Source organism: Canis lupus, chromosome 4 (genome assembly GCF_003254725.2).
Source record: "Canis lupus dingo isolate Sandy chromosome 4, ASM325472v2, whole genome shotgun sequence".
In the NCBI taxonomy this organism is placed as follows: domain Eukaryota; kingdom Metazoa; phylum Chordata; class Mammalia; order Carnivora; family Canidae; genus Canis; species Canis lupus.
The window spans coordinates 24,892,169-24,918,233 of NC_064246.1; the positions used below are offsets into that span (position 1 = coordinate 24,892,169).

The window sequence follows — 26,065 nt, forward strand, 5'->3', positions numbered from 1 at the left end:
ATTTTCAGCCTTTTCAAATGTGATAAATTAAAATAACATGTTCCCTTAGGCTGACAGGACAAATAAGAGGCAGTAGATGGGAGGGCAGGAGCAGTCTAGGTGAGAAAGTAGATCTTTTCTCATCAAGGCTGATAATGGTTACTTGGTTTAAATTCTAGCTCAACGGCAACAGTCCGTCCTTGGCTGTTATTGGCAACGAGGGTTAGGGTGAAGGGGATGATTTCAGCACCCGGAAAGGCTCCTCCGTATTTTTCCCCTCAAGCCAGCTCTACTGCTTTTCCCCTACAGAAAGAAAATGCCTGTTTAACCAACTTCTTGGTCCCGTCCTCATTTTTATTGACATGATTAACTTGGAGATGCTGAGGTGCTCGTTCATTGCCATGCCGGGGCCCACATGTTGCCCTTCCAGACTAATATCCGGGTCTTCCTTTTCTCAGTTGGGTCATCTCTTTCTTTCTGCCTCTCTCACTGAGTGCTGGGAGGAGTGTCCTGGCTCACCCTTCTCTCTGTTCTCCTGTACTGTCCATGTCACTTAAGAGCAGTCCCCTTATTCTCTCCTCACCCTTCCAGAGGCTGCTAGAGCAGCAGGCTCCCTCCTCTCTTCTCTGTGCTTCTACCTCCTTCCCTAACTTGGCCAGAGTGTGGGCTGAGCTCACATTATATCTTTGCTTCTCTCTAGGGCAATGACATCATTGCAGCAGCCAAACGCATGGCTCTGCTGATGGCTGAGATGTCTCGGCTGGTAAGAGGGGGCAGTGGTACCAAGCGGGCACTGATTCAGTGTGCCAAGGACATTGCCAAGGCCTCAGATGAGGTGACGCGGTTGGCCAAGGAGGTTGCCAAGCAGTGCACAGATAAGCGGATTAGAACCAACCTCTTACAGGTACTCAAGAGAAATGTGTGTGTGTTTGTGTGTGTATGTGTGAGTGTGAGTGTGTCAGAGTAGGGGGTGTGGGAGGGAGAAAGTGAGAGAGAGAAAACTGGATGAGCAAGGAGGAGGTGGAGGAGCTCTGAAGAGGCAGCAGAAAGGGGAAATACACATATATATTTGGGAAAGACAGATTCAGGACAATTTCCTTCCTAATGGTAGTGCATCATTCTGAAGAGAGGGACTAGACTGCTCCTAGGGAGAAAGCAAGTGGGATCCTGCTGCTGATTTACCGAATGCCTTCTGCATGCCAGCCTCAGGAATACAGCGGTGGATAAGTCTTGCCCTCAAAGAGCTGGCGGGCAAGAAGAACGTTAGAAACATACTAAATTAAGTTTCCTTTTTAGGTATGCGAGCGAATCCCAACCATAAGCACCCAACTCAAGATCCTGTCCACGGTGAAGGCCACCATGCTGGGTCGCACCAACATCAGTGATGAGGAGTCTGAGCAGGTATGTGTCCTCTGCTTCTCGTTTCTTGCCAGCAGCTTCTGTGCCACTTTATAGCAATTTAATCCAGCTGAAGGAAAGCTCTTGTGTGGCTTTTGTCCCTGTACAGATGGGAAGTCGAGGCCTGGGGTTAAGCTCAGTTCTTTTCCTCCAGGAAGTAGCTTTGGCTCTCTTGAGGCCTCCAGTGCCTATTCACTCCTTTGACTGGAGAGCATTTCTGCTTCCTAGCTCCCCGGGATTTCAGTACCTCGAGGAGGAATCGTGCTGGCTTTTCAGGGGCATGAGACAGGTGTGTGCTGAGGCCGAGATGACAGCTCAGAGGAGGTGCTTCTCTTGCTTTCTTTGACAGAAATTGCAATAAGAGTGGCAGGAGGGTTCTCTGAAGTGATGGCAACCACTTTTTTGGAGTTTGTCGTCCTTCACTGCCTCCTGGAATTGTGGCCCAGAACTATTGGGAAAGCTCTCATGTGAGCACCTCTTCCTCTCCTTAGCTCCCCTCTGGAAGGCCGCGCTGTGTGCCATACGTCTAGTATCACCTCACAGTAGGTAGCACATCTTTTGTTGAGCTGCGCAGACAGGCTCATTGTACACGGGTGAGCATGTGGCTGTGGATTGGGCACTGTAGAGGGGAGTTAGAGAAACAGACACAGTCCCTCTCCTCAGGGAACTCACAGGTAGTTTGGGAGGCCAGCCCTGATCTCTGGGCCAGGAGACAGAGGCTGCTGTCTGGTGCCAGTGGTACTGCTTCCACTGCCTTGTTTTAGTCCAACAGCTCTCCCCCTCCCCCTCCTCGTACACCATGGGTTGGATCTTCACCCCTAACTTCCATGTATTCTAGGCAGGGTCTGGGCACTTGGGCTGTTCCTTGTCATGTGATCTCATCTGCACCAAGTAAAGGAAGTGGAAACAAACAGAGAAAGAAGGATAAAGACTCATGGTTTCAGACCATATCGTTTAATTAACCAACACAAATGTATTTGGGGAATATCTCCTATGTTCCTCCTAATATTACAGTAAAAAGAGAAACTAACAGTGTGGTTGAACTGCAAAACCACAGGACTGCAAGTCAGACGTTTTGAGTCCTCATCCTGATGATTGTGTGAGTTTGGTTGCGAATCTCTGAACCTATCTGGGCCTTAGCCTCTTTGTGGACTGAGTGAAAAGATCAGCTGACCAGGAATTTAAGCCCGTAGTTATGCGTCTCAGAGCCAGTGAACCCTCAGAAACTGTGTGGACAAATTTTATACACGTGAGCATTTTCCAGGGAAGACTCTACAGAATTCCTCAAAATCCTCAAAATCCTCAAAGTCCTCAAAGCGTCTGTGGCTCAAAAATGGTGTTTTTTTTTTTTTAATCAAAAATAGTTAAAGATTTAAAAAAAAATTACTGTCCTAATAGATCAATAAGTTCTCTGAGTTTCTATGTTGGAGTATTAGTGTGTTTGCAGTAAGCTTGTGTGTCTAAATTTATGTATTTAGACTTTCATGGATTTATAAGATGATTGGTTTGCTCATTTGGTTAATTTTTTCATTCATTATTAAAATATTTATGAAATACCTCTTTTTGTGCCAGGCCCTGTCCTAACATGGGGCATAGCAGCAAACAAAAGTGACAAAAATCACTGCCCTCGTGGCACTAAAATTTGATAAAATTGGGTAAAATAGCAGATAAAGCAAACAACTTAGGTAAAATTTGCATATAGCGTATCAGTAATGACGGGTTCTGTGGAGAAAAATGAAGAATTGGAGGATGAAGAATGCTGTCACTTGGGAAGGTGTTTGTATTTAAAATAAGGTGAGCAGGGAATGCTTCCCAAAGTGACATCTGAGCAAAGATCTGAAGGAGGTGAGGGCTAAGCCGTGAGGGAAAGGCATTCCAGGTAGAGGGAACAGTAAGAGCCCGAGGCGAGGCAGCAGCTTGTTTGAGGACCAGGAAGGGAGTATGTGCTAGAGGCCAGCTGTGGGTATAGTACATGATCATTGATGGCCGTTTTTGGATTCTTTTTGGTGAAACCTCCCCGCCCCCCCGAACCCACCAGTGATGTGACAAGTACGGGGGATGCCAGCTGCGGGTCGGGCAAACTGCAGTCCATTCCTAGCTTAAGCCAGTTCTGGAGGTAGGGCCACATCGGGGACTCTGAGTAACGGAGCATTTCTCTTTGCTTGCAGGCCACAGAGATGCTGGTTCACAATGCCCAGAACCTCATGCAGTCAGTGAAGGAGACTGTTCGAGAAGCAGAAGCTGCTTCAATCAAAATTCGAACAGATGCTGGATTTACACTGCGCTGGGTTAGAAAGACTCCCTGGTACCAGTAGGCACCTGGTCACACCTGGCTGGCACAGAAACCCCTACTAAACACAATGAAATGGTCTGAGTCCCAGAAGATGCTGAGAATTGCTAGGGGGTTAAAAGCCACCTACATCCTGGCCTGACATAACAGAAAGGAGTGGGGCCTCTTCACTTTAGAAACCTTGTATACTCTTGTCATGGACACTTCGAAACGTGTCTCCATACACAGCCTGTATTCTCAAACACAGTTATACTCATGCGCACTCTGTCCCAATAGGAAGACTGGGTTTCTAGCCCACGGACTTCACATAAGCTCAGAATTCACGACTGAACACTAGTCAGACACCCTGCTCCGCCCTCATTCCCTAGGGGACAGTTCCTTTTCTGCTTCCTTTTTACTACCCGCCCCCCCCCCCCCCCCCCCCCCCCCCCCCCAGCAGGTTAGTTAAGAAGGAAATCGCTGTGCCTCCAAAATGTGTTTTGGGCTTTCCACGTTGCCCCTGACCCTGCCTGTGCTATCTGGGTCCTTTTCAGAAGTGAGCTTTGCTGCTACAGGGGAAGATGGCCTCTGGGGAGCCCCAGCATGTGGGGCCTGGATTCACTTCTTGCCCTTCCCGTTTCATCCTTCTAATTTCCCCTAGTGCAAAACCAAATTTTGCTCTCAGGAGGAAATCGCAGAATCACATTCGTGTGCTTCTGTCTTTACCTTGCCCCTGAGCAACGTCTGTGCTAGGGAAGGTTCCTGTCCTGTAGCCCGCCTCGGCCTGCCAAGGTAGCCATCCCACACACTGTGTGTCCTGGTGCTTTCTGCCACCGAGGGGCAGAGTAGCCGGGTGCAGCCCTGCCCATCTTCCCAGCAGGGCTGCGCCCAGGCCCTTCATGCTTCGTCACTGCCTGCAGAGGTCTGCGCTGAGGCCTTAGCATTCATTCTTAGCTCTTACTGTTCTTTCTGAGCTGGAATGCTGCATTTAGTTTTTAACCAAATCATGTCTCCAATCCTGGCTTTTGTATTCCTCCCTCATTACCCTTCCTAGACAAGATTTTAAAGATATGTGTTTGTTCATTGTAATTTTGAAAGATCCTTTTTATCCTTTTGAAATTCAGTCCTAAGAACTGGTGCTTGCCACCCCCGGAATGTTTAATAGAAAGGCAATCCTGTCTGAAGGGCACTTCCTACCTAAGGGAGGTTGGCACTTGCAGACTGGAATTCTGGCACCGTTGGGGATGAATCAATGGGAAATAGTCCTCAGTATATTCTTTCCTCCCTTAACCAAGCCCCTCTATCCTCTCCTCCCTCCCAAGTAACGAATGTCCGTGAGTAATGAGTATAATATTTAATTATCACCATACGTTTCCTATTAGCAAAGTGAGAGAGAAGAATTCTTCTTTTTTTTTGCACTTACACTGCTGTCTAAGCATTGCACAGCACATTAAATTGTACTTCCCAAAGCCAGAACTGGATGAGTAAAGGAGTAAGAAACCATTGCCTGAATGTCCTTCCTTCTCACCTCCAATGTGTTAAATCCCAACATCGAATGTATAAACCTTGTCCTCAGTTGGTACTGTACACTCAGGCTTTCCTCTATTTTCCTTTAACTGATGAATATTATTTTCAAGGCCCTCAGCATATTTGTATAGTTGCTTACCTGATATAAATGCAATATTGATGCCTTTAAAGTATGAATCTATGCCAAAGATCACCTTTTGTTTTATGAAAGATTACTTAGAGGAAATAAGAAAAATCATGTTTGCTCTCCAGGTTCTTCCAGTGGTTTGAGACACTGGTTTACACTTTATGCTGATGTGCTTTTCTCTAATATCAGTGCTCCAGACACAGTGAAGCAAATTGGGAAAAAAAAAAAAAAATCCCTGAAGACTGATTAGAGACATCACCACTAAAAAACTACATTTATAATCTAGGATTTGTTATATGCAAATATTTTCTGCCTCTTCTTTTGTTCTGTTTAAAACAATAAAGTGCATTTGTATAAATAATGCTTTAAATGATGGGTATATTATTTTGGCAAACACGTTTAAATCAGCTTTCTCCTTTGTTTGAAAAATGGCCAATGAAACTAATCCTCAGGATCTGGAAATGAAACACTTTTATTTAACCCAGGTGTTGTACTGGATGAACAGTGTATCCTACTCCTGTAGAGCAGTCGTGTATTTACTTAATGAGCAAAAGGACAACTTTGGGGATTACATGCTAGAAGGAGGTGATCAAGGTGAACAATAGGAAGGAAACAGATGATGTGGATCATTCCCTGGTTGAAGTGGTATGTCTTTATCTTAATGCTAGCCAGTCATGGAGACCATCACTCCTGAGAAGCTGAAGCTTTACATGTGCAGGAATACCACAGGTCTGTTTTTTCATATTTCAAAGTCCAATATAGAACAATAGGGCTGTTGGAGATCCGCCAGGGTTATAAGGCAGACATAGCTTTGGGGGACGTATTTATCTTGCTTGAGGAAGTAGGAGTAGGTACTTGGGAGTTAGAATGGGCACATCACTGTTTTTGCCTGATTTTCCGGATCTGAAAGGAAATCGTTAAAGAGGGGTAGTGCTGTGGACTACATTTACTGCTGGTTTAGAAGCATTGCTGATTAGAGAGGCCAATTCCAGACTGCTGGAGTTAAAGAGAAATGTCCAAGGCTACAGAATTAGCTCGGCAGTATCTGAAAACAGTATTCACGGTCTCATTTTTGTAACTCACCATATGTTCATGGGTACTGCCTTCCTGCTACATTATATTTTAGTTGTTTTCTCAAACCAGAGGACTCCAAGAACAGTGAAGACCAGCATCTTCCAAGGGTTGTTCTGTAACACCACTTTAGGAATGAATCCATCGCATGGATTCTGTTTGGATAAATGATGGTAACTTCCTTCTGCAGAGAAATGAGCATCTACTTCATTCGCTCTTAGGGTATCTCCTTTAAGAAATTATAAAATAAGGGCTGCCTGGGTGGCTCAGGGGTTGTGCATCTGCTTTTGGCTCAGGGTATGATCAATCCCAGGATCCAGGATGGAGTCCTGCATTGGGTTCCCTGGGGGGGACCTGCTTCTCCCTCTGCCTGTGTCTCTGCCTCTCTGTCTCTCTATAAAAGAATTTATAAAATGGGGCAATTCTGGGATTAGCTGTAATTCTACATTTGAAAAATATTCTACTACTAAGTTATTTGTGGATCTTTGTTATTAGTAGGTGGTAGTGGTGGTGGTGATAGGGAGAGTACCTTTGATCACTTACTGCTCAGTCTCTGGCGAGACAGTGATGCTCAGAGAAATTATCCATGGCTGTTAACATATTGAGGTTAAGAGAGGAGCACTTCCAAGTGCTTTGCTGCAACCCTTACAGCTTATGTGATGATACAGAACAAAATCTGATCATGTTTAGGCTGCTCTGATGCTGAGGCGTACCCATCTGAGAATGCTCAATCAGCAGTCAAGCTAAAAAATCAACTTGTTGCTTTCATCTTTTTATTGACAGTATAGCCAGATTAGAGAAAGGATTTACTGGATTCAAATGAATAAATACAATAATTTAATTGTAAAAGGAAACAATCTACTTGAAAGTTTTAGCAGAAATTGCTAGAGACAAGGGACTCGGCATATAATCTGCTCACTTATATATAAGAGAAGACAGCACAAAGAAAATTGGACAGTCCAGTTATACATGGTTGAGATTCGGGATTCTGCAGAAAGAAAATGTACTGATTGTTCTTTTGAGATAGGACATTAAAAGACATTAAAAATAAAAGCAACTGGGCTGTGTAACCAACGTTAGGCAAAGACAATAAGTATTTGGCAACATCTTGATTTTAGCTGCCAAGCTAATATTGGTTACCCAAGAAATTTCAAATTTTGCAAAAAGTGCCATTTCCTAGTAGGTGAACGGCAGGCTGGGTACCCTATGGAGGCAGAGGTAAGAACGCTGCTGTCTGCTGGGCTCTCTCTGGTAGCCTCGACCACTAGCCCTTAACAGCAGAGTGGGATGAATTTAAGGGCCGTTCTTATGATATGGGAGGAGTTAGAAGCCGAGAAGAAGGAAAAGAAGGGAGTCACAAGAAAAAAACTAACAGCATAAGTAAGAACCAGTGGGAACCATGACAAACAAGCACTTGTATCTTCCAGCCTTCCTCTCTCCTTCAGGTCTAATGAGGCCAAGTGACTGGACAAGGACTTCAAAGCCAGTGAGGTTGAGTGAAATGATACAACTCTAGACTGACTTCTCAGCCAAGACGATCAATATGGTTTCATCAGTGTCACTGAGGATCTTGTTACTGCCTCAATATCATGTACTGTGTCAGTACAGCAGAGACGCTCAAGTGACAATTATGACAACAGTCTGAGGAAGGAACCTACTGACTACTGTAGCCTTGGGAAGCACACGGTATGAAACAGGAGCTCCCCTTAAAGGCAAGGGATACAGGTAAATTCAAGACCTTAAGAACAACAATAAAAAAGATAAAAGATTAAAAAAAAAGTGACCATAGTGAAGCAGGCACATTTTTTTTTTCTTTTGCTGAACTAGGGCTTGAGGCCTTTAGGCTAAGATGGTTTAAGTGGTGTTGATAAGCTTTCTAAAACATGAAGGTGGCAAAGTTCACTTAAGTTTCTCCTCTACCCTTTAATTTGCTTCAAATCTCAAATGCTTGTGCTTGCAATAACTTCCTAAAAGCAGAAGTAGTGTTCCCTTTTATTGCCTTAATAAAGCATTTGCCCCTTTGATACGATTTTTACTATGCTATCTAACAGCTGAACTAGTGGCACAAAACTGAGATGGGTACTTACTGCAGCAAGGTCCCTGTAAATCAAAATCTGAGCTTTACATAAAAATCTTATTTATAAAAAATACAATACCAAGTACAGTGAGAATGAAGCACGGAGCAGTGGTGCTCCCTGCCAGGGCCATGTGGAAGTGGCTTTTGCTACAGTGCTTGCTTAATGGCACAAGTGAAAAGCTGAATAAGGCAAACACTTGAAGAGGCAGTTTTTTGTAAACTTCTTGGGGTGGGGGGAACTTCCTCTGTGGGGATAGATGCTGATTTGGGATGGCTAAAATTAGGTGTGATGTTTGGCTGCACTTGATACATCACATTACAGATTAAGACTGCTCCTGCTGAGACCAGTTCACTTGTTTTCGGGGAGAGGTTATCACTGTAGCCTTTTGCCTTTATTGTCACTATGTGCAGCCTCCAGCTGATGCCCCCCTATGGAAGCAGTCACCTCCAGAATCTTTCTAACTGAAAAGATATAAAATAAGCTAAGTCATTCAAAGTTTCCTTAGCTGAAAGCTCCTTCAGAACCCTACATTGATTACTAAGCAACTTCATTAGCGGTGTGTAGCATGATAGGAATGCTTTGACTAATATGTATTCCCACCCACTTGGTACCTAACAGTAATAAACTATAATGACACTAGAAAAACAAACGGATCTTGAGGAATTTTGGCCTCTTCTCATGTTCTCACTTGGAACTTTCCAGCTTTCGTGACATATTTGACTCCTTTAAATGGCTTATATTTCTCCCCATACATGTCCAAGCGGTTTACTTTTAAGCCTGTGTCCAAAAAAAAAAAAAAAAAAAAAAAAAAAGGTAAGGAAAGGAACAAATTATTTTCCTGGCCATACCAACCAACAATTATTTGTCTAGCAATGAACACTACTGAGTAAATCTGACATTAACCAAGTGTCCCTTCTACTATTCACAAATTATAGCACTGTGGGGGGATGGTTTTAGTTCAGATTCCCAAGTGGGCAAAGAATGTCTTTTAAGGATAAATCTTTCTGTATGAATGACTCTTCCCTTTGTGCTTGGATGAAGAGGGTGCAGAGGAAGAAAGCTGTGTGAAATAAAGTGCTCTGCAAATCACTGTACCTCGGACTATGGCCCCACAGCACGGTGTGACAGGCAAACTGGAGCTATTGTTCTTTCTAGAGAGGAAATGCTTGTACCCTTCTAAGCTCCAAATAGTTGACCCCAGCAAAACTCAGTTAAACCGCAAACATAAGTCAAAACTTATCCTTACCAGAAATAGCAAGCTGCTGGATCTTGAACTGTATGTTGAGACTTGGATTCTCTTCTGGCTTGGGTGCTCCAGACTGTAAATTTACCAGTCCTTTAAGACTCGGGAGCTTTTGTGGAGTAATTTTTCCCACATCCCATGTTAGTACCTTAAAAAGGCATAAGAAATACAATCTGAACCATTTACTAAAGACAAATGTTCAAAGACACTATAAACTTCTGTACAGAATGACGCACAGTATCTTGGAAACAAGGGACCTGGGATCTTCACAGAGTCTTACCACTAATCAGGTCTGTGACTCTGAATGGTGAGGGCAGAGAACCAACGTTTGTAGAGCATCCACTTTTGGATACAGCACTGTGCTTAGCACTATTCATACATCTCAAAAAGGCCTATGATGTAGGTTTTGTCTTCTTTTTACAAAGAAACTAAGGCTCAGTGGTCAACCTCTGGGGAAGTTCTTCAAATTCTGAGGACTGGTTTTTACTTTAAAAAATGCCTTTTCACTTAGCAGGCAGCTCAATGACTCTGCTGCTGAAAAGAACCACACTTTTTACCCAAGCAGGAATCTGAGAGAAAACCATCTTTTTACAGTTTCTCTGCAAACCCTTTGCTAGAGGCACGTTTACGTATGGTTATGTATGGTGAGGAAGCAGCTATCCTAGCCAGCATTCCCTGTGGAAGAGTATGAATTGCTTGTAAATGAAAAAGAAAGGTCTTAATGATCAATTTCTACAGAAAATCGAACAATTAATAGACTACAATACTAACTTCTTATATCCAGATCATGCTTTTCTCTTTTTAAAAAAGCTTTCTACGTCTTCTTCCTTAGTGAGTATGTCTCTAGATTATCAGTGGATGAGGAAAGGCACACTCTGAAGGAGAACAGAATGAGTCTCACGTTTCTGTTCATCTCCTCAGCAGCAGATGCGGGATTCCCTCCATAGCCAGTGGCCGAGTACAGGTTGTTCTCAGGTTTTGTGAGGAACTTTAGTTTTAACCAAGACATTAACCCTTCCTTCTGCCCTCCCTGCCATCAGAAAATAAAGACTGCAGAAACATTTGCTCACGCTTGATTAGAGCTAGCTGTACCTTGGTAACTGGATCAAATGTATAGCTGCCTTGTGTTGGTGTCAGGTTCATATTCAGCACAACTTTGGGCATATGAACTGTTACTGTGATTCCTTCAATAGTTTTCCCCATATTCTGCTTTGGTCCAATTGTAATATCAAATCTACCGCAAGAACTGTTCTCCTTAAAGCTGATGCTATGTTTCACATACACCGGTATTGCCACTAGACTGAAAAGAAAAAGACAGATACAACCACAAACATAATTAATTGTGTGAGACAGCTCCTGAGGTAGCCTGAGAACCTCAGTCCAGAGTATTCCACTCCTTTGACTCTACCGAGGGCCATATATCCCCAGACCTGGAGGGTCAGCATTCACTAGTACTCACCAGAGAGTCTGAGCACCACCACACTAGGAATTACACAATTTCTGAGCAAGAAGTATCAAATCAAGACAGGATTCAAGATAGGATAAACAAGTGGCACAAATAGCCCTAGTTTGAAGAAATTAATTAAGGTCCCATAGAAAAGAGAATTTAAAATTAAACTAAATGAAATTGTCCCTATGTGGTAAGAGCCAAGAAATAACTCCTCTGCTTTTGAGTATTACTGATGCTACCCAAATGCCTTCTGATATTTTCAAGGGACAAACCATTTACAACCCACAATGCCAATTCATTCATTTAATCTTAGTACCCGAAAGAGTGACCGGAAGTCAGTTAATTGGGCGATTGCCTAGAGAATTAGAGATGTATCTGTCTCCCTCTGTCAGATATGAAGTCTACAGACCACAGTAAAATTATGGCATGGGTTCAAGGTTTTGTGTAGGTTGTGCACAGTCCAAAGTGTTTGTTCTCCGGTATATGTTTTACTAGTACTTTATATTCTCACATTCAAGGAACACTGATTATTTTAGATACATATTTCACCAGTTCTTCCTGAGTTTCCTAATGAGCCATGGCCAAAGAGAGCAGTGATGAATTCAAGTATCCACCTGTCAGAATGAAAAAGGTAAGGGGACTACCCATCACTCTGATACATGATAGCAGATTTCTAGTTGATGCATCAACGTACTTTTGTGAGCTGACACGATACGATATGAGTCGGAAATTTCCATCTGGAGGAATAAATGACAAAACTCTTTCAGATTCCCAGCGCTTGAACCGGATGCAGGGGTGGAAGCTGACATCGTCGAGAAGCCGTGGGTTCTGCCAGGAAAACAAGACGGCAGTATTCACAGAGTGTGCGGAATAGGGCAAGTCTGCTAGGATACTATGAGAAATTAATGTACTCCCTAAGGATAAAAGTTACATTACGAGTTTGTTACTATGACCACAATAACACACAGTTAACAGTTTCACAAGGCTTTGAGATTTCAAATATATTTTGTAAAGCAGGGGAGGGGGCAGAGGGAGAGGGAGAGACAATCTTCAAGCAGATTCTCCACTGAGTGTGGAGCCAGACACAGATCTCGAACCTCACAACCCTGAGCTGAAATCAAGAGCCGGCTACTTAACCATCTGAGCCACCCAGGTGGCCGCAAATATTTCATATGTTATTTTAGTTGAATTTCAATTACTATTAAGTAGAAAATGTGAGCCGTACTATCATTTCCATTTCACAGATGACAAAAATGAAGTTGGAAGAACTCAAGGTCAAAACGAGATAGCAACAGAACTTTGTTCTCTTTTCTTAGTAGTGTATCATGCCAAATCTAAAATGATGCAAAAGATCAATGCCCTTTCTTATCAGTAAAGCAAATAATAATTCAGTGAGACTACAGATTTGCAGAAGCCATCCAGCCATTTAAGCCACTTCTAACATAGCCAGGAGAAGACTTCTCCTCAGCCTTTCCATAAAGGCCATGCTCATTATGTAAGCCACTGTCTTGGGAAGCTGTGCTAAGAATATTTCTGAGATAGGGGTACCTGGGTGGTTTAGTTAAACAGCAGGCTCTTGATTTTGGCTTAAGTCATGATCTCAGGGTTGGGAGAACAAACCCCATGTCAGGCTCCCCGCTCAGCGTGGAGTCTGCTTAAGATTCTCTCTTTCTCTCTCTCTGCCCCTCCCCCTGCTCATGCTCTCTCTAAATAAGTAAATAAATCTTAGAATATTTCTGAGATAATACTTACAATCTAAGATACAAACATCTCTCAGTATTTATCATTTCTTTCAGTACTTCATATATATTAGGCATACAAAGATCTACAGGACAGGAGAACAAAACTTACCATGAAAGAAAGAGAAAGGTCAGGCATTCCAGATAGCTTAATGCAAGCATCAATGACCCCCTGAATTTCTGCAAACACTGTAGATCCTGAAGAAAGGAAGTGATAACATCACTGGAATTGGAGTCTAGTAAAGACTAGAGCGATCACTGTCTCTGAAATAATGGAGACATCACCTCGGTGTCAGACATAATGAAACTTGCACATCTACTAACAAGTTAGTGGGACAGAGGATCCATTGCACCAGTTATGACAGTTTCTTCACTAAACGCCCACACCTAACTGGTAGGACTGGGGTAATTCTACGGAATATCAAACCTGCCTCTGTCTTGACATAGTCAACCTTGTAAGACTGCTGGATATGAAATTAAAATGTTTTTGGGGTGCCTAGGTGGCTCGGTCTGTTAAGCAGCCAGCTCCTAATTTCTGCTCAGGTCATGATCTTAAAGTCCTGAGATGCAGCCCCACCTTGGGCTTCCTGTTGGGCATGGAGCCTGCTTAAGATTCTCTCTCCCCTTCCGCCTCTGTCCCTCCCCATCAACTCTTTCCCTTTTAGAAAAAAAAAGTGTTTGAAGTTAAAATATTTTTAATGGAATTTAAAAATGAGGCAAATTTCTCATTGAAATGGACTAAGCTGTTAACTTTGAATAGGAGCCATTATTCTGTAATAATATAGCTATTATTCTGTATGATAGAATTTTTATAATGAAAAGGGCACTGATTGAAGAAAAAATACTGGCTATAATTCACAATAACTCATTTTCACACAGCAACTAGCTGTGTGACCTTGAGCAGATTACTAAACCCTTTTGAGCCTCAGTTTCCTTATGTATAAAATGTGAAGGTTGGACTAGATGTTTTTAGTAAAATTTATGGTTCTAATAGAGTACAGCTGTTTTGTCTGGGGTCTTCAGAAGTACTGTATGTAAAGTGGTAGCAAAAGTATGGTGCATGGTAGATAATACAATAAATGTTGAATAAATGGCAAGAGGGAGAGGCAGACAGGGTAATAACTGGCTTAAAGTAAGGCAGCATGAGATCTGATTTACAAAGGTTTGGCAGATCTCAGCTAGTGGTTATGAAAATTATATGTAGCCTCTGGGCAAAATAAACAGATTTTAAGCTATCAGGAAGTGAATGCCTTTCTGCTGAAACCATACTACCAAGAGATTTCAATTTTGTCAGCTCAACTGTTTTTCCCAAATAAGATCACATGCACACAATTACCTGATTTATCTATAATTGCATCTATTTCTTCAACGACATCAAAATAGGCTTCATTATTTGTGTACTTTACCCCTGCCCGCCGCCATGGGATGTTGGACAGCTGCCCAGTGGGGAGTGTGTCCCCAACATTACTACTGCCTAGAAACCGGAAAAGGAGAAAGCAAAGGTAATGCATAAAATAGTCATCAGGAAAGCTATTAACAAGGGTGATAGGCTGGCTCAGTTGGTAGAATGTGCGACTCTTGACCTTGGGGTCATGAGTTCAAGCCCCACACTGGTGTATAGTTTATTTTAAAAACAAAAAAAGAAAGAAAAACTATTAACAGGAAAAAAAAAAAGAATGCTTTAGTTGCTTCTTTAATGTTTACGTTTTCTTCATCAAAGTTGTGGATGGTTTCCAGAATTGCTGGAATTGCTATACCGACATGATCAAATTTCTAGGGGACAGAAATAGGCCATGTGGTCCTCTATGTGCCAAACCAGGTTAAATTCATTTACCTATCTTTTGCTTCCTGTGTGTTAACAGTAACCTAACCTAATTCTAGTGGCTCAACAACAGAATCTCGTCCTGCTGCCAGTGATGAAGAAAAGAGGCTAGTTGTTGTAGAACCTTCTGCCGATAAAATGTTTCCACTGAGAATAAGTGATAAGTAGGCCCTTTGGTATTCAGCTTAAATTCTACATGAGATGCTGCCAAGCAGGCCTCAGCAGAGTAACAGGATGAAGAACACACTCTGGCCTTTTCCCATTTTAAGGTCAGCACAACCATATGGCTGTAATATGGCTAAGGTTTAATATAGGGCTAATTTACTGGTAAATTGACATATGTCTGAAAGTAAGTCTGATTGTCCAAAACACACCCTTGAGCTGTGACATATTTAACATTTTGGTTAATTTACATTTCCAATTCAAAAGTAGTATATGCTTAGTAACAACAACACATGGAAAGCTCAGAAAAGTGGCTAAAAAGGATCTATCTTTCTGTTACCAAAATACAACTACCATTAACAGTTTGGTATAATTCTTTAAACATTTCCCTCATAAATAGGCTGCATTTATTTTTTTCTATTTTGGTAAGTTTGTTATTTTTGACTGCACCTTAAAATATAGTTGCAATCATACTGTATATACAATATACTGTATATATATAATTAGATTTTACAGTCTAATTATGATTGGTGTTTGTGTCTCATTACTCAGTAAAAAAACAGCTCTGCTCCTGTTAAATAATTAATATAATTCTAGGTTTTTCATGTTGTGTGTTTTTTTTCTCATATAGTTCCATCTACAGAATGCTCTTATTCCTCCCTCTTTCCCTAAATTCTGCTGATTCTTTAGGGCCCTGCATTGGGGCCAAGCACCACAGTTCAGGAGGGATTATTTCATCTACTGAACCATTCTCTTGAATGCACTGCCTTAATAACCTATGTATTTTCATTCTCTATTTTAGTAACTATAAAATACATGTTTATTTTAGAAATTAGAAAGTATTAAGCAAAAATAAAGATAGTATGTTGTTCCTTAGTTGGAGACGGTCATTGAAAATATTTTAGAACTTTTTTGTCTGTAGGAATGTTTGTGTAATTAACAGAAACTTTTATAGTTTTATGTTGGTATTTTTTCCATTTAGTATTATATCATGTGTACTTTCCAATGTCACTGTATTGTTTATAAAGTATGGAGTTGCCTTTTACAATGTTATATTATTATTTACATACTTTAATTTTTTTCTAATCTCCCATCCAGAGTCTAAGTTTTAGGTGCATACATTCTATCTTATCTTTCCTTGAATTTCTCCTAATGCTCAGCTTTGTACAGAAGATGAATAAAGGCCTCTTATAGGCCTCTCTTGTCCCATTTTTTTAGGTCAGTACACTTAGAGCGGGGTTTACAATGGTAGACAGCAGAGCTGGTGTGTTATGTAACATTTCACAGAAATCTTTCTCTAGAAGACTTCAACACTCTCAAAAAATACTGTCATCTGGATGTACCTAATTTCTAGCTATATTCAAGAAATAAAAATTACAAACTTATAACATGGAGCACCTGGGTGGCTCAGTGGTTGAGCATCTGCCTTTGGTTCAGGTCATGATCCCAGGGTCCTGGGATGGAGCCCTGCATCAGGCTCCCTGCTTCTCCCTCTGCCTCTCTGTGTCATTCATGAGTAAATAAATAAACATCTTTAGAAAAAAAAAGAAGCTTAAAACAAAGTACAAGGTCACAATGCATGAGATCTCACTGACAGACTAATTTCCCATCTTTTTGTTTTAATAAATCTTCTGCATGTATAAAACAAAGACTTGGAGGAAATAATATGTACTCTGTGGTGGAGAGTCTTAAATTTTCTATATCCTAGTAATTTGGGGGTAACGACATAATGCTAGTTTTATAATGCTATTTATAATTTTAATTTTTCTCCCGGTTTTATTGAGATATAATTGACATTTAACATCGTGTTAAGTTTAAGCTATACAACATGATGATTTGATACACTTATATACTACAATTATAACCCACTATATTGTTAGTTAACATCTTCATCACATCATATACAATAATGCTAATTTAAATATTAAAATGCCAGTCTATAAATAGATTAAGTGTTCTAAGTAGCTTCACATATAGGCTTTCCTTTTATAGCCTCACTATATTGGCTTCTCTAGGATTAACTGGGAAAATTTAATCAGTCTTATTATTTAGTGTTAAGTAATAGTAACAATGTTATTGTGGTCTTATAGAAAAGCCTATAATAAAAGAGTAATTATCAAGTTTTCTTTATCATTTAAGACCTAGTCTCCTCATGAAAAGAAATACACATTCATTTCAACAATACTACTAACTTTAACTCTGGCCAAACTGAACTACCTTAATTATTTGCCAGATCAGGCAACAAGGAGTTGTTTATAAAGTGTTAATTGCTTAGTTCCTAAGGCAGCACATTTTCACCTTACCTGTAATAGAGTTGACGACAGAACGTAGAATTGTTGGTGGTTTAATCAGTTCTTTCAAAATATTAGATTCAGTAGCCAGTGGAAATCCATTGTCTAACATTTCTTCCAAGAGCTCATATACAATGACCACATTATCCTTAATTGCAGCTTCCGAACATTCACCAAAGTAGTCCTTAACAAAATGTACATAATATTGTACAATGGAAGGCATGGAGAAAGGCTTGCTAAACATTCTTTGTTTAGAAGGATAAACTTAGAGTAGCATAATTAATTGTTTAAGATGTTGAAATATGTAAATTAGAAAAAAAGCCTCTATAGTTCTATACGCTATTTCTCAATATCTTCAGATTGAATTGAATTTCCATTACATTGAAACATTAAACTAGGATGTGAACTATTAATTTACTCTGATTGGGTACCCCTAAAACATAGGTAAGTTTTCAATTATTTGGTACATTTAGCAAGATAATAAAATGTAAATATTAAGACGATTACATAACCAATAAAAATCTTGGGGCCATTCAGAGAACTGTATGTGGAGGGCATTACTGTTTCCTGATGACACAATTTGTAATACATATAAAAAATATGGCTTCCATGACCATGAGATTACGGTGTTCTACTGAAATAGTGAATGGAACAGCCATGTATACTGCTATACACCCTACAAAGAAAGGGTTTATGAATTTATTCTTAGTTGAAAAGAAGAAACAGGATACATCCAAAGCTGATTACTTAGAGAATATAATCATTTATCTCACCCCCAACTAACTTTAACTTAAATTCAAAAGATTTGATGAGTAACCAACCTGAAAAGTGTCAGCAACTCGATGTAGGAACTCAATTACAAAGAGAGGTGGCACTTCAGTCTGTATGACAGACACAAAGAAGAGCTTATCCCTGTAGATACTGATGAGGTAGTGATGAGGTGTTGAAATGACAGGTGGTACATTTTCAACATCAGCAGCTTTCTCTTGAGCTTCAAAGAAATAATCACAGACAGACTGGCTCACAACGCTCTTCCAGTGCTTCTCTAGAAATATGTCACCGGAACAGTTTATGAGAAATAGACTGTGGATCATTTTCTAGGGGGGGAAAAAGTTTAAATTTAGTGTACATCAAAAAGTATCCTTGTACTATTCTGATACCCAAACCAGACAAAGGCAATACAAGAAACTATAGACCAGCATCATGTAAGAATAGTTATAAAAATCCTTGACAAAATACCAACAAACTAAATCCAGCAACATATACAGATTACACACCTTGACAAATGGGATTTATTCCAAGAATGGAAGACTGGTTCAACATATGAAAATCAATCAACGTAACACACAGTATACATAAAAGACAAAACATATAATCATTTCAAAATGTGTAGGAAAATCATTTGATAAAGTCTAGCACTTGCTTATAATAAAATGACTTAAACTAGAAAAAGAAACACTTTAAAATGGTGGGTTTTATAATATGTGAATTATATTTCACTTACAAAATATTCTTACTATGACACACAAATCTACTTCCAGGTGGATTAAACATAAATGTGTAAAAATGTGCACCAAAAACACACATAAAAATGTAATGTTGTAGTGAAAACCTGGAACAACTCAAATATTTATTAATAGTACTATGGAAAAATAAACTATAGTATATTATTAAAATGAAACATTATATAGCAATGAAAACAAATAACCTATTGTTAAATTAAGCAAATACGGATGAATCTTACAAATACAATATTGAACAAACAAGCCAGATGCAAAAGGATACATAAGTATGATTCTATTTATATGTGGTGCTAGAACAGACAAAATTAATCTATGATTTAAGAAATCAAATGCCATCTTTTATGGAGGAGAGAGGGAGGCAGTGACTAAGAAGGGATGGGGGATATTTCCTAAGGTGCTTATAAAGTTTAATTTCTTGATCTAGATGATAGTTATAAGTTATATTCATTTTGATAATTCATTGGGTTTTATATTGTGACATACAATTTTCTGAGTATAACTTTATGTCAAATAAAAACTTTATTATCCTTGCAAATGGGGGATAGTAGAAAAATATCTAATAACCTTAATGTGTTCATTTCTTTTATGTAGATAACATCACTTATCAGGTGTTTAGTCCCGTGGTCCACTAATTCGAAATTATAGTATTGTATAAGTGTACTCCAACTGTAAAAAATTTAAAACGAATAGTTTCTCTGCATGAAGATAAATTACAAAGAGGAAAGGAAGACTTTCCAGAATGCATTCATTCAATTCCATTGTCACAGAAGACAATGACACCAACCTAATTCTTTTGAGAGCAAGTCATTTATTTTATGAATGCAGCTGACATTTAAGGACTACCTGGTGATTATTTCCCCTTCCCATTTGGCACAGTTTCAGAAATTTTTAAATAAATTACTAATTACTAAGATGTGTTTTAGTAGCTACTGTATTAATAAATATGAACATTAAGAGTTAGGGTTCCTGTCACTAGAAAAAAACAATGTTTCTTTGTTCAAAGCCATCTCTATTTAGTCAAGCAATCAACATGAGCTGGTAGCAATAACTCTGAAGCTTTTTACCTACTAAATTTTTCTAGATTAATACTGAAATCTATTAAATTTTTCTACTTTATCTAGTCGGATACTCTGTTTAATAGGTTTGCTTTGTGTCAGCTTTATAGTTCTATTCAGGTGTTAAATAGTGTCACTGGAATGTAGACTTACTATGTAGAACCTACTGACTTTAGCTATAACCTCCACTGATACACTTTTTAAAAAAGTGAAACAGGAATATCCAAGGATAAGATTTGCAACTAAATTTGTATTATGATAGCTTTTCTTGGAATAAAATCTTCATCTGAAATACAAAGTATAACTGAAAGAAGGATATTGTAATCCACTCAATGAGATTTAGATTTGAGCACTTTGGGTTAGCCAGTTGTGGAATATGGTACTCTTTGAGAAACTAAATTTTCAGCTCTATTCAAAGTGTTTATTCATTAAGGATAAATAAATATCTAAAATGTCTTCTAGGCCAGGCACTATACTAGGCACTTACTTACCTACATTATCTCATTGAATCTTTACAACTCAATGTTACAGATATTGCACTTATCCCTGTTTTACAGATAAGATGATAAAGGTCTTAGAAATGTTAAATCAGATCATACAATAAGTATCAGAGCTAAGGTTCCAACCCAGGCCTGGATGAATCTTGGGCTCCTGTTCCTACCTGACTCCTGGAGACTAATTATTATGAACACACATAATGCAGAACTGTCCAGTAGGATTTCCTGCAATGATGACTGTCTTATATCCGTGCAGTCCAATATAACATCCACTGTGGCCACTGAACACTTGAAATGTGGCTAATGCAACTGATGTACTGACGTTTTAATGTTAACTAATTTAAATTTATATAACTACATGTAGCTAGTGGTTATCATACTGGACTAAGCAGCAAATGTGCAAGAAGAGCTGAAGGATATGTTTCCTATTTAGTTAAATGCCAAAATGTTTTCTAATGAATTATTTACAGCAGGAATTATATTTAAAACATCTGACATAAGTTATCTTATTAAACCATTTATTCTATAGAAAGTATAGTTCACATGGGTTGGTGGTACTTTGTGCCACAGTACACCCTAAAAGAGTTGTTTGTTCTTGAAGCAAGTGGCTTCATAGTTCCTTTATTTTAGAGGCCAGGTTCCTATTCATCCTGTTACTGGTGAAAAATTCTTTCCAGGGAGTTTGCACTCCTGGGAAGTTGTTTTCATTGGTAACAGTTCTAATCTCAGAAGAATACAGTAAGTTAAACCAGCCATCTGGATTTATTGCTATCCTTAGTACTGGGATGAAAGCATAACACTTATAGCTCTCAACATTGCTTGGCTTTAAAACCCAATTCACCTTTCTATCATAAGAAAAGAGAGCTTAGAGGTGCTTGGGTGTCTCAGTTGGTTAAACGTCTGCCTTCAAAAAACAAACAAACAAAAAAAACGTCTGCCTTCAGCTCAGGTCATGATCCTGGGGTCCTGAGATGGAGACCCATGTCAGGCTCCTTGCTCAGCAGGGAGCCACCTTCTTCCTCCGCCCCTCCTCTTGCTCATGTCTCTTTCTCTCTCTAATAAATAAAATCTTTTAAAAAAGAGAGAGATTATTTATTCTATTCCTTTATGACTAAAGGCTAATGCATATAACAATGAAATAAATGTCACATGTGACAATATAAATTAGCCTGTTTCTTTAGTTACTTATTCTTTTGGTAGCTATAATTACTTCTTTTCATCTTTTTTTTTTTTTTTCAAATTTATTTATTTATGATAGTCAGAGAGAGAGAGAGAGGCAGAGACACAGGCAGAGGGAGAAGCAGGCTCCATGTACCGGGAGCCCGATGTGGGATTCGATCCCAGGTCTCCAGGATCGTACCCTGGGCCAAAGGCAGGCGCCAAACCGCTGCGCCACCCAGGGATCCCCTCTTTTCATCTTTTTAATAAACTTTCTGGGAAAGCTACACACTGCAATCACAACCATTTTTTGGTTCTTAGTGACTTTTGAATCAGAAAACAGAATGCGACCAGCTTATTTTAAAGCCACTTGAGAAAGTTCCATCAGAGCTTTGACTGCAGCTTAAATATTTCATAAATCCTCTTTACCAAATGTTGGACACTCAACCTGATGATTCACAGCCAATGCAATTATAATACAGACGGTCCCTGACTTATGATGGTTTAAGATTTTTCTACTTTAAGTTTGTGCAAAAGTGATACGCATCCATTAGAATCCATAATTCGAATTTTGATCTTATTCCAGGAGAGCAATATAATACTCTCTTGGGATGCTGGGTAGAGGCAGCAGGCTGTAACTCCCAGTCAGCCACTTGATCACCAGGGTAAACGACAAATACACTTACAACCATCCTGTTCTTCACTTCAGTATTCAATAAATTACAAGAGACTCAACACTTACTCCAAAATACACTTGGTGTTAGATAGTTTTACCCAACTGTGGGCTAACAGTAAGTGTTCTGAGCACATTTAAGGCAGGCTAGGCTAAGCTATGATGCTCAGTAGGTTTAGGTATATTAAATGCATCTTTGACTTACAGTATTTTCAGGACATAACCTCATCATAAGTTGAGGAAGATACGTAGTCAAAATATCCTTCAAATAGTGTCTAAAAAAGAAAATGCATTCCTTCTACATATAACAGAATGGAGGCACAGAAGGGCCTATATGCAAGGTAAGAGAATGAGATTAAAGAATCTAGCACCTCTGATTCCCAGGCAATATTTTGACCATTTACTCATTCAACAAGTAGTTCTGAATATGTTTTATATATAGTAAGCAATGGTGATAAAAGAGTGAACAAAGTAAGAGTACCTGAACTGAGAGTGTTTAGAGTTCAGCAACGAAGGCAAACAATACAGTAAGATGCAATTTCTATGACAGGGGAAATACAGTGTCCTTCAGAATTCCACAAATCTTTGAGGTGACAGAACACAAGTAAAGAAATCCAGTACAAATTTAGCAACTTTAGGAGGTGAAGGTAGGTGGCAAGATGAGATTGGGAAGGAGATAAGCAAATACTGGTTCATTTAATTGTCAGACCAGTTTTTTATGGTAGTAAGCAGGGAATTCATGAAATCCAATTGACAGTTAAAAAAAAAATTGTACTGTAGAAATTTAATAGGGCACCAGTTCAGAGATGAATTATGGTGGTGGCCTAGACTACAGTGTTGACAGCAGTGATGAAGTAAAATGAAAAGATAAATATTCAGGCTTAAGCAAAGATTAGGTGGATTTGGACGCTGGAGAGGAGAGGGAAAATGAGACACTTAGCTCTCATCCTGTATATTGACCCAATTCTGGATATATTTGACCCAAATGGATATATTCGAAAAACTATCATAAATGTAGGTCTAGTGCTTCAGAGAGAAGCTGAGTTGGAGACATGCCTGTGAGTACACGTGACTTTTTGTTAATGGGAATTATAGCTACAAGAAGAAAAAAAAAACTATAAAGAGATTATATGTGCATAGTAAGAAGAGAGCCTATGGAAAGAATTCCAACATCTGAGTAGCAAGTGGGACAAGGAAGTGGGCCTAAAAAAAGGCTGAGAAGATGTGGCTAAAGAGCAGTAAAAAAGAGGGGGCTAACAGTTTTTAGTAACTAGAGGTGTTAGTCTTGTTTCCAGAGGAACAGAATACTACACATTTTAAAGGGCACAAAGAGGTCAAGCTATAAGAACTGAACATGTGGTGTTTTTTTTTTTTTTTAATTACCTGCTGAAGGGCTTTTTCAGACTCCCCTTCAATTCTGTAGAATTTTAATATTATATATTTATGTATCTAATATACTGTAAAAATACTATGTTTTATATATGCAATGATTTTTTATTTTTTGCCTCACAAAAAGCAATTTCTGTCCCTATTGAGAATTTATAAATTAACATATAGGGGACATTGGTGATCTTAGTAAAGGTAGTTTAGTGATAGTTCAGTGAAAGGCAGGAACAAGACAGGCTGAAATGGGCTGAGAAATAAATAGCAAGAAGTGGGGAAATCAGAGATAAGGAGAGAAGATGATACATTCAAGAACTCTAGCTGTCAAGAGGCTGAAAAGACATGAAAATAAATGGAAGTATTTCACAGTTAAGAAAGAATATTTCTAATTGCTGAAGGAAAGGTGTGAGTAGAAGGGGAAAGGTGGATGATGTAGGTGGAAAAAACTGAATAAAAGAGGCTCCTGATAGGGTAGGAGAGGATGGTATTGGGTAGATGAAAGGATCTACCTTCCCTCATAAGGGACACTTTTCCTCTTTAAACAAAAGGGAAGAAGTTTTGTACATTTGGTGGTAGGAAGATGATCGCCTCTATTCTCTCTGTGCAATAGGAGAGATCATTTGTAGAGGGAGAATTCCTCTTCTCTATAAAAGCCATCTGCTACTCATGCATTGAGGTATTATTGAGCTACTTAAAAATATCTAGCCTGGGGAACTCTGTGTATAATGGCGAATGTTTAGAAATATTCTAAAAATCCTAAGATTCAGTAAGAAAAAATCAGCCTTCCTGCAAAGAGAGTTTTCCTACCAAAGGTATGTAAATTTCGGGTACTTCCTCATTCATCTCTTTTCCCAGCTTTTCCTATAGTCTCAATTGAGAGTGTCCTCCTTCCTCCAAAACGAATTCTTCCATTTTTAATTTTGACCCCACTCTCTTCTCTCTCTTCTTGGATCTTATCTCCTCTTTCTTGAATCTTTAATCTTACAAACCTTGGTTATTGTTTTCTGCCCCCAAACATAATGTGCGTTGTATTCTTTAAAACAAACTCAGGGGACAGCCCGGGTGGCCCAGCCGCTTAGCCTTCAGCCCCAGGGTGTGATCCTGGAGACCCGGGATCGGGATCAAGTCCCACGTCGGGCTCCCTCATGGAGCCTGCTTCCCTCTCTCTGCCTGTGTCTCTGCGTCTGTGTCTCTCATGAATAAATAAATAAAATCTTAAAAAAAATAAAACAAACTCAGGACTTGACAGCCTCAATAATGACTTGCTTCCTGCTCCAAATGACGGATTAGTTTACACTCGCAGTTAGTATCTCCCACCAGTTACTCACTATGTTAAAGCAGTTCTCTCAAATAGCCTAAGGACTCCCTAATCATCGAATCTAGCTACCTAGCCTCAGACTTCAACTTCCTCCTTTGATCCTTGCAGCATTTCGTGTCATTGATAACTTTCCCCCAAACCCAAATAAATACTTCTTACCTTATTACAGGAAAACTTCACCTGGTTTAATTCTCACCTTGAAAGTTTCTTTTCGGCTTACTTCCCAGCCTTTTTTTTAAATTTCTTTTAATTTTTCTACCGTCCACACCTAAGACACTGTTTCAAACTCGATATATCCCAATCTCCACAAAATTCCTCCTCATGAGGGCTCCTAATTTTAGTGGCTCCACCTCCTTAATCATATAGGCTACATATGCTTCAACTTCGGGCACGATCCAAATCCAACAAATCCTACCAGCCACAGCGCTCATCACTTTAACACCATCAGTTTGGATTCCTGTCACCTCTCCTGAAGCCCTGGGACAACCTCCTCACGGTATTCCCTACCCCGAGCTCATCTGGGCGCCACCCTCTGACTGGACGTCTGTTCAGGTGTGTCAGGAGTTTGTCTTCCAACGCAGAAGCCTGGGGCTGAGGTCCAAGCTGTTGGTACTCCGGCTCACCGTGGATGGCAAGATCTTCTCCCTGAGCCGAAGCACGGCGAGGGACCCCAACGAGTCTGAACCTCTTGGGCCTGGGACCCGAGCAGGCCGGGCTGCAGGTGCACCTCTCCCTTCCGGCCCTGCAGGCGAGCAAGCCCGGAAGGCCGAGAGGAAGGCGCGGTCAGCATCAGAGCCTCTCCCGCAGCCCCGGCTGGAGTCCGGAGCCCCAGCTACTCAGACTGCTCCCCAGTTTTCGAGCTGTTCCCTGTCCGCAGACTCCCCGCCCCCCCACACTCACCCCGACACCTGGGCCAGCCAGTGATTCGGCGCCAGGTCCACTCCGGACCAAGGCTGAGGCAGCTGAAGAGGCCGCGAGGACCCCGAGCTGGGCTGCCCAGTAGATTGCCTGACTGACAGCTTCAAAGTAACCAACTGGGGCTACGGTATCGGAAAGATTACACGAGCAGAAAGACGTTGGATGAGAAGAAAGGTGTCTCCTGAGGTTTAGGATCTAAAATCTTCTCGATCACTCAGAACCCGGAAGAAAGGAGGGTTTCGCACCATGTGGACTCAGGCGCTCGGACGCAGCCTAACTCAGTCTGGGGTCCCCCCGACTAGTCGGGTGGGCGGGGCCAGAAAGAGGCTGGGCCAATGGCTGTGGGAGGGAGAGCCGCGGAGCGGAGCGAGTCGGGAGGGGCGG

At 40.3% G+C, this 26,065-nt stretch overlaps 2 protein-coding genes across 8 annotated transcripts in view; one reads left to right on the plus strand and one right to left on the minus strand.

Moving 5' to 3' along the window:
• The window catches only part of VCL (vinculin), a 118,941-nt gene extending 113,280 nt beyond the window's left edge, over positions 1-5,661 (plus strand). For all 4 annotated transcript variants that reach the window (XM_035715309.2, XM_035715310.2, XM_025434866.3 and 1 more), the window contains 3 exons: positions 680-883; positions 1,276-1,380; positions 3,546-5,661. In XM_035715309.2, the coding sequence (XP_035571202.1) occupies positions 680-883; positions 1,276-1,380; positions 3,546-3,692 (456 nt within the window). In that variant the 3' untranslated portion in view covers positions 3,693-5,661. The remainder of the gene's footprint in view (positions 1-679; positions 884-1,275; positions 1,381-3,545) is intronic.
• AP3M1 (adaptor related protein complex 3 subunit mu 1) lies at positions 4,077-25,967 on the minus strand. 4 transcript variants are annotated; one of them, XM_025434869.3, is made up of 9 exons: positions 25,271-25,967; positions 17,978-18,253; positions 17,169-17,340; positions 14,218-14,355; positions 12,994-13,079; positions 11,837-11,970; positions 10,785-10,992; positions 9,696-9,840; positions 4,077-9,226 (listed from the first exon to the last, which is right to left on the minus strand). In XM_025434869.3, the coding sequence occupies exons 2-9, from the start codon at positions 18,248-18,250 to the stop codon at positions 9,126-9,128; spliced, it is 1,257 nt and encodes a 418-aa protein (XP_025290654.1). In that variant the 5' UTR covers positions 18,251-18,253; positions 25,271-25,967; the 3' UTR covers positions 4,077-9,125. The 4 variants fall into 4 exon arrangements, with proteins under 4 accessions (XP_025290654.1, XP_025290653.1, XP_035571204.1 ...); XM_025434868.3 differs by having other exon boundaries at positions 25,664-25,966; XM_035715311.2 differs by having other exon boundaries at positions 25,387-25,639.
• Between the last annotated feature and the right edge of the window lie 98 nt (positions 25,968-26,065).

What these genes read in the sequence shown, in the direction of transcription:
- AP3M1 (XM_025434869.3), bottom strand. Translation starts at nt 18,250, where the DNA reads ATGATCCACAGTCTATTTCTCATAAACTGTTCCGGTGACATATTTCTA. An exon ending in GAGTTGCTGACACTTTTCAG is followed by an intron (nt 17,341 to 17,977) that starts GTTGGTTACTCA and finishes CATTTTGTTAAG; the next exon opens with GACTACTTTGGTGAATGTTC. An exon ending in TGCAATTATAGATAAATCAG is followed by an intron (nt 13,080 to 14,217) that starts GTAATTGTGTGC and finishes TCCTTTCTTCAG; the next exon opens with GATCTACAGTGTTTGCAGAA.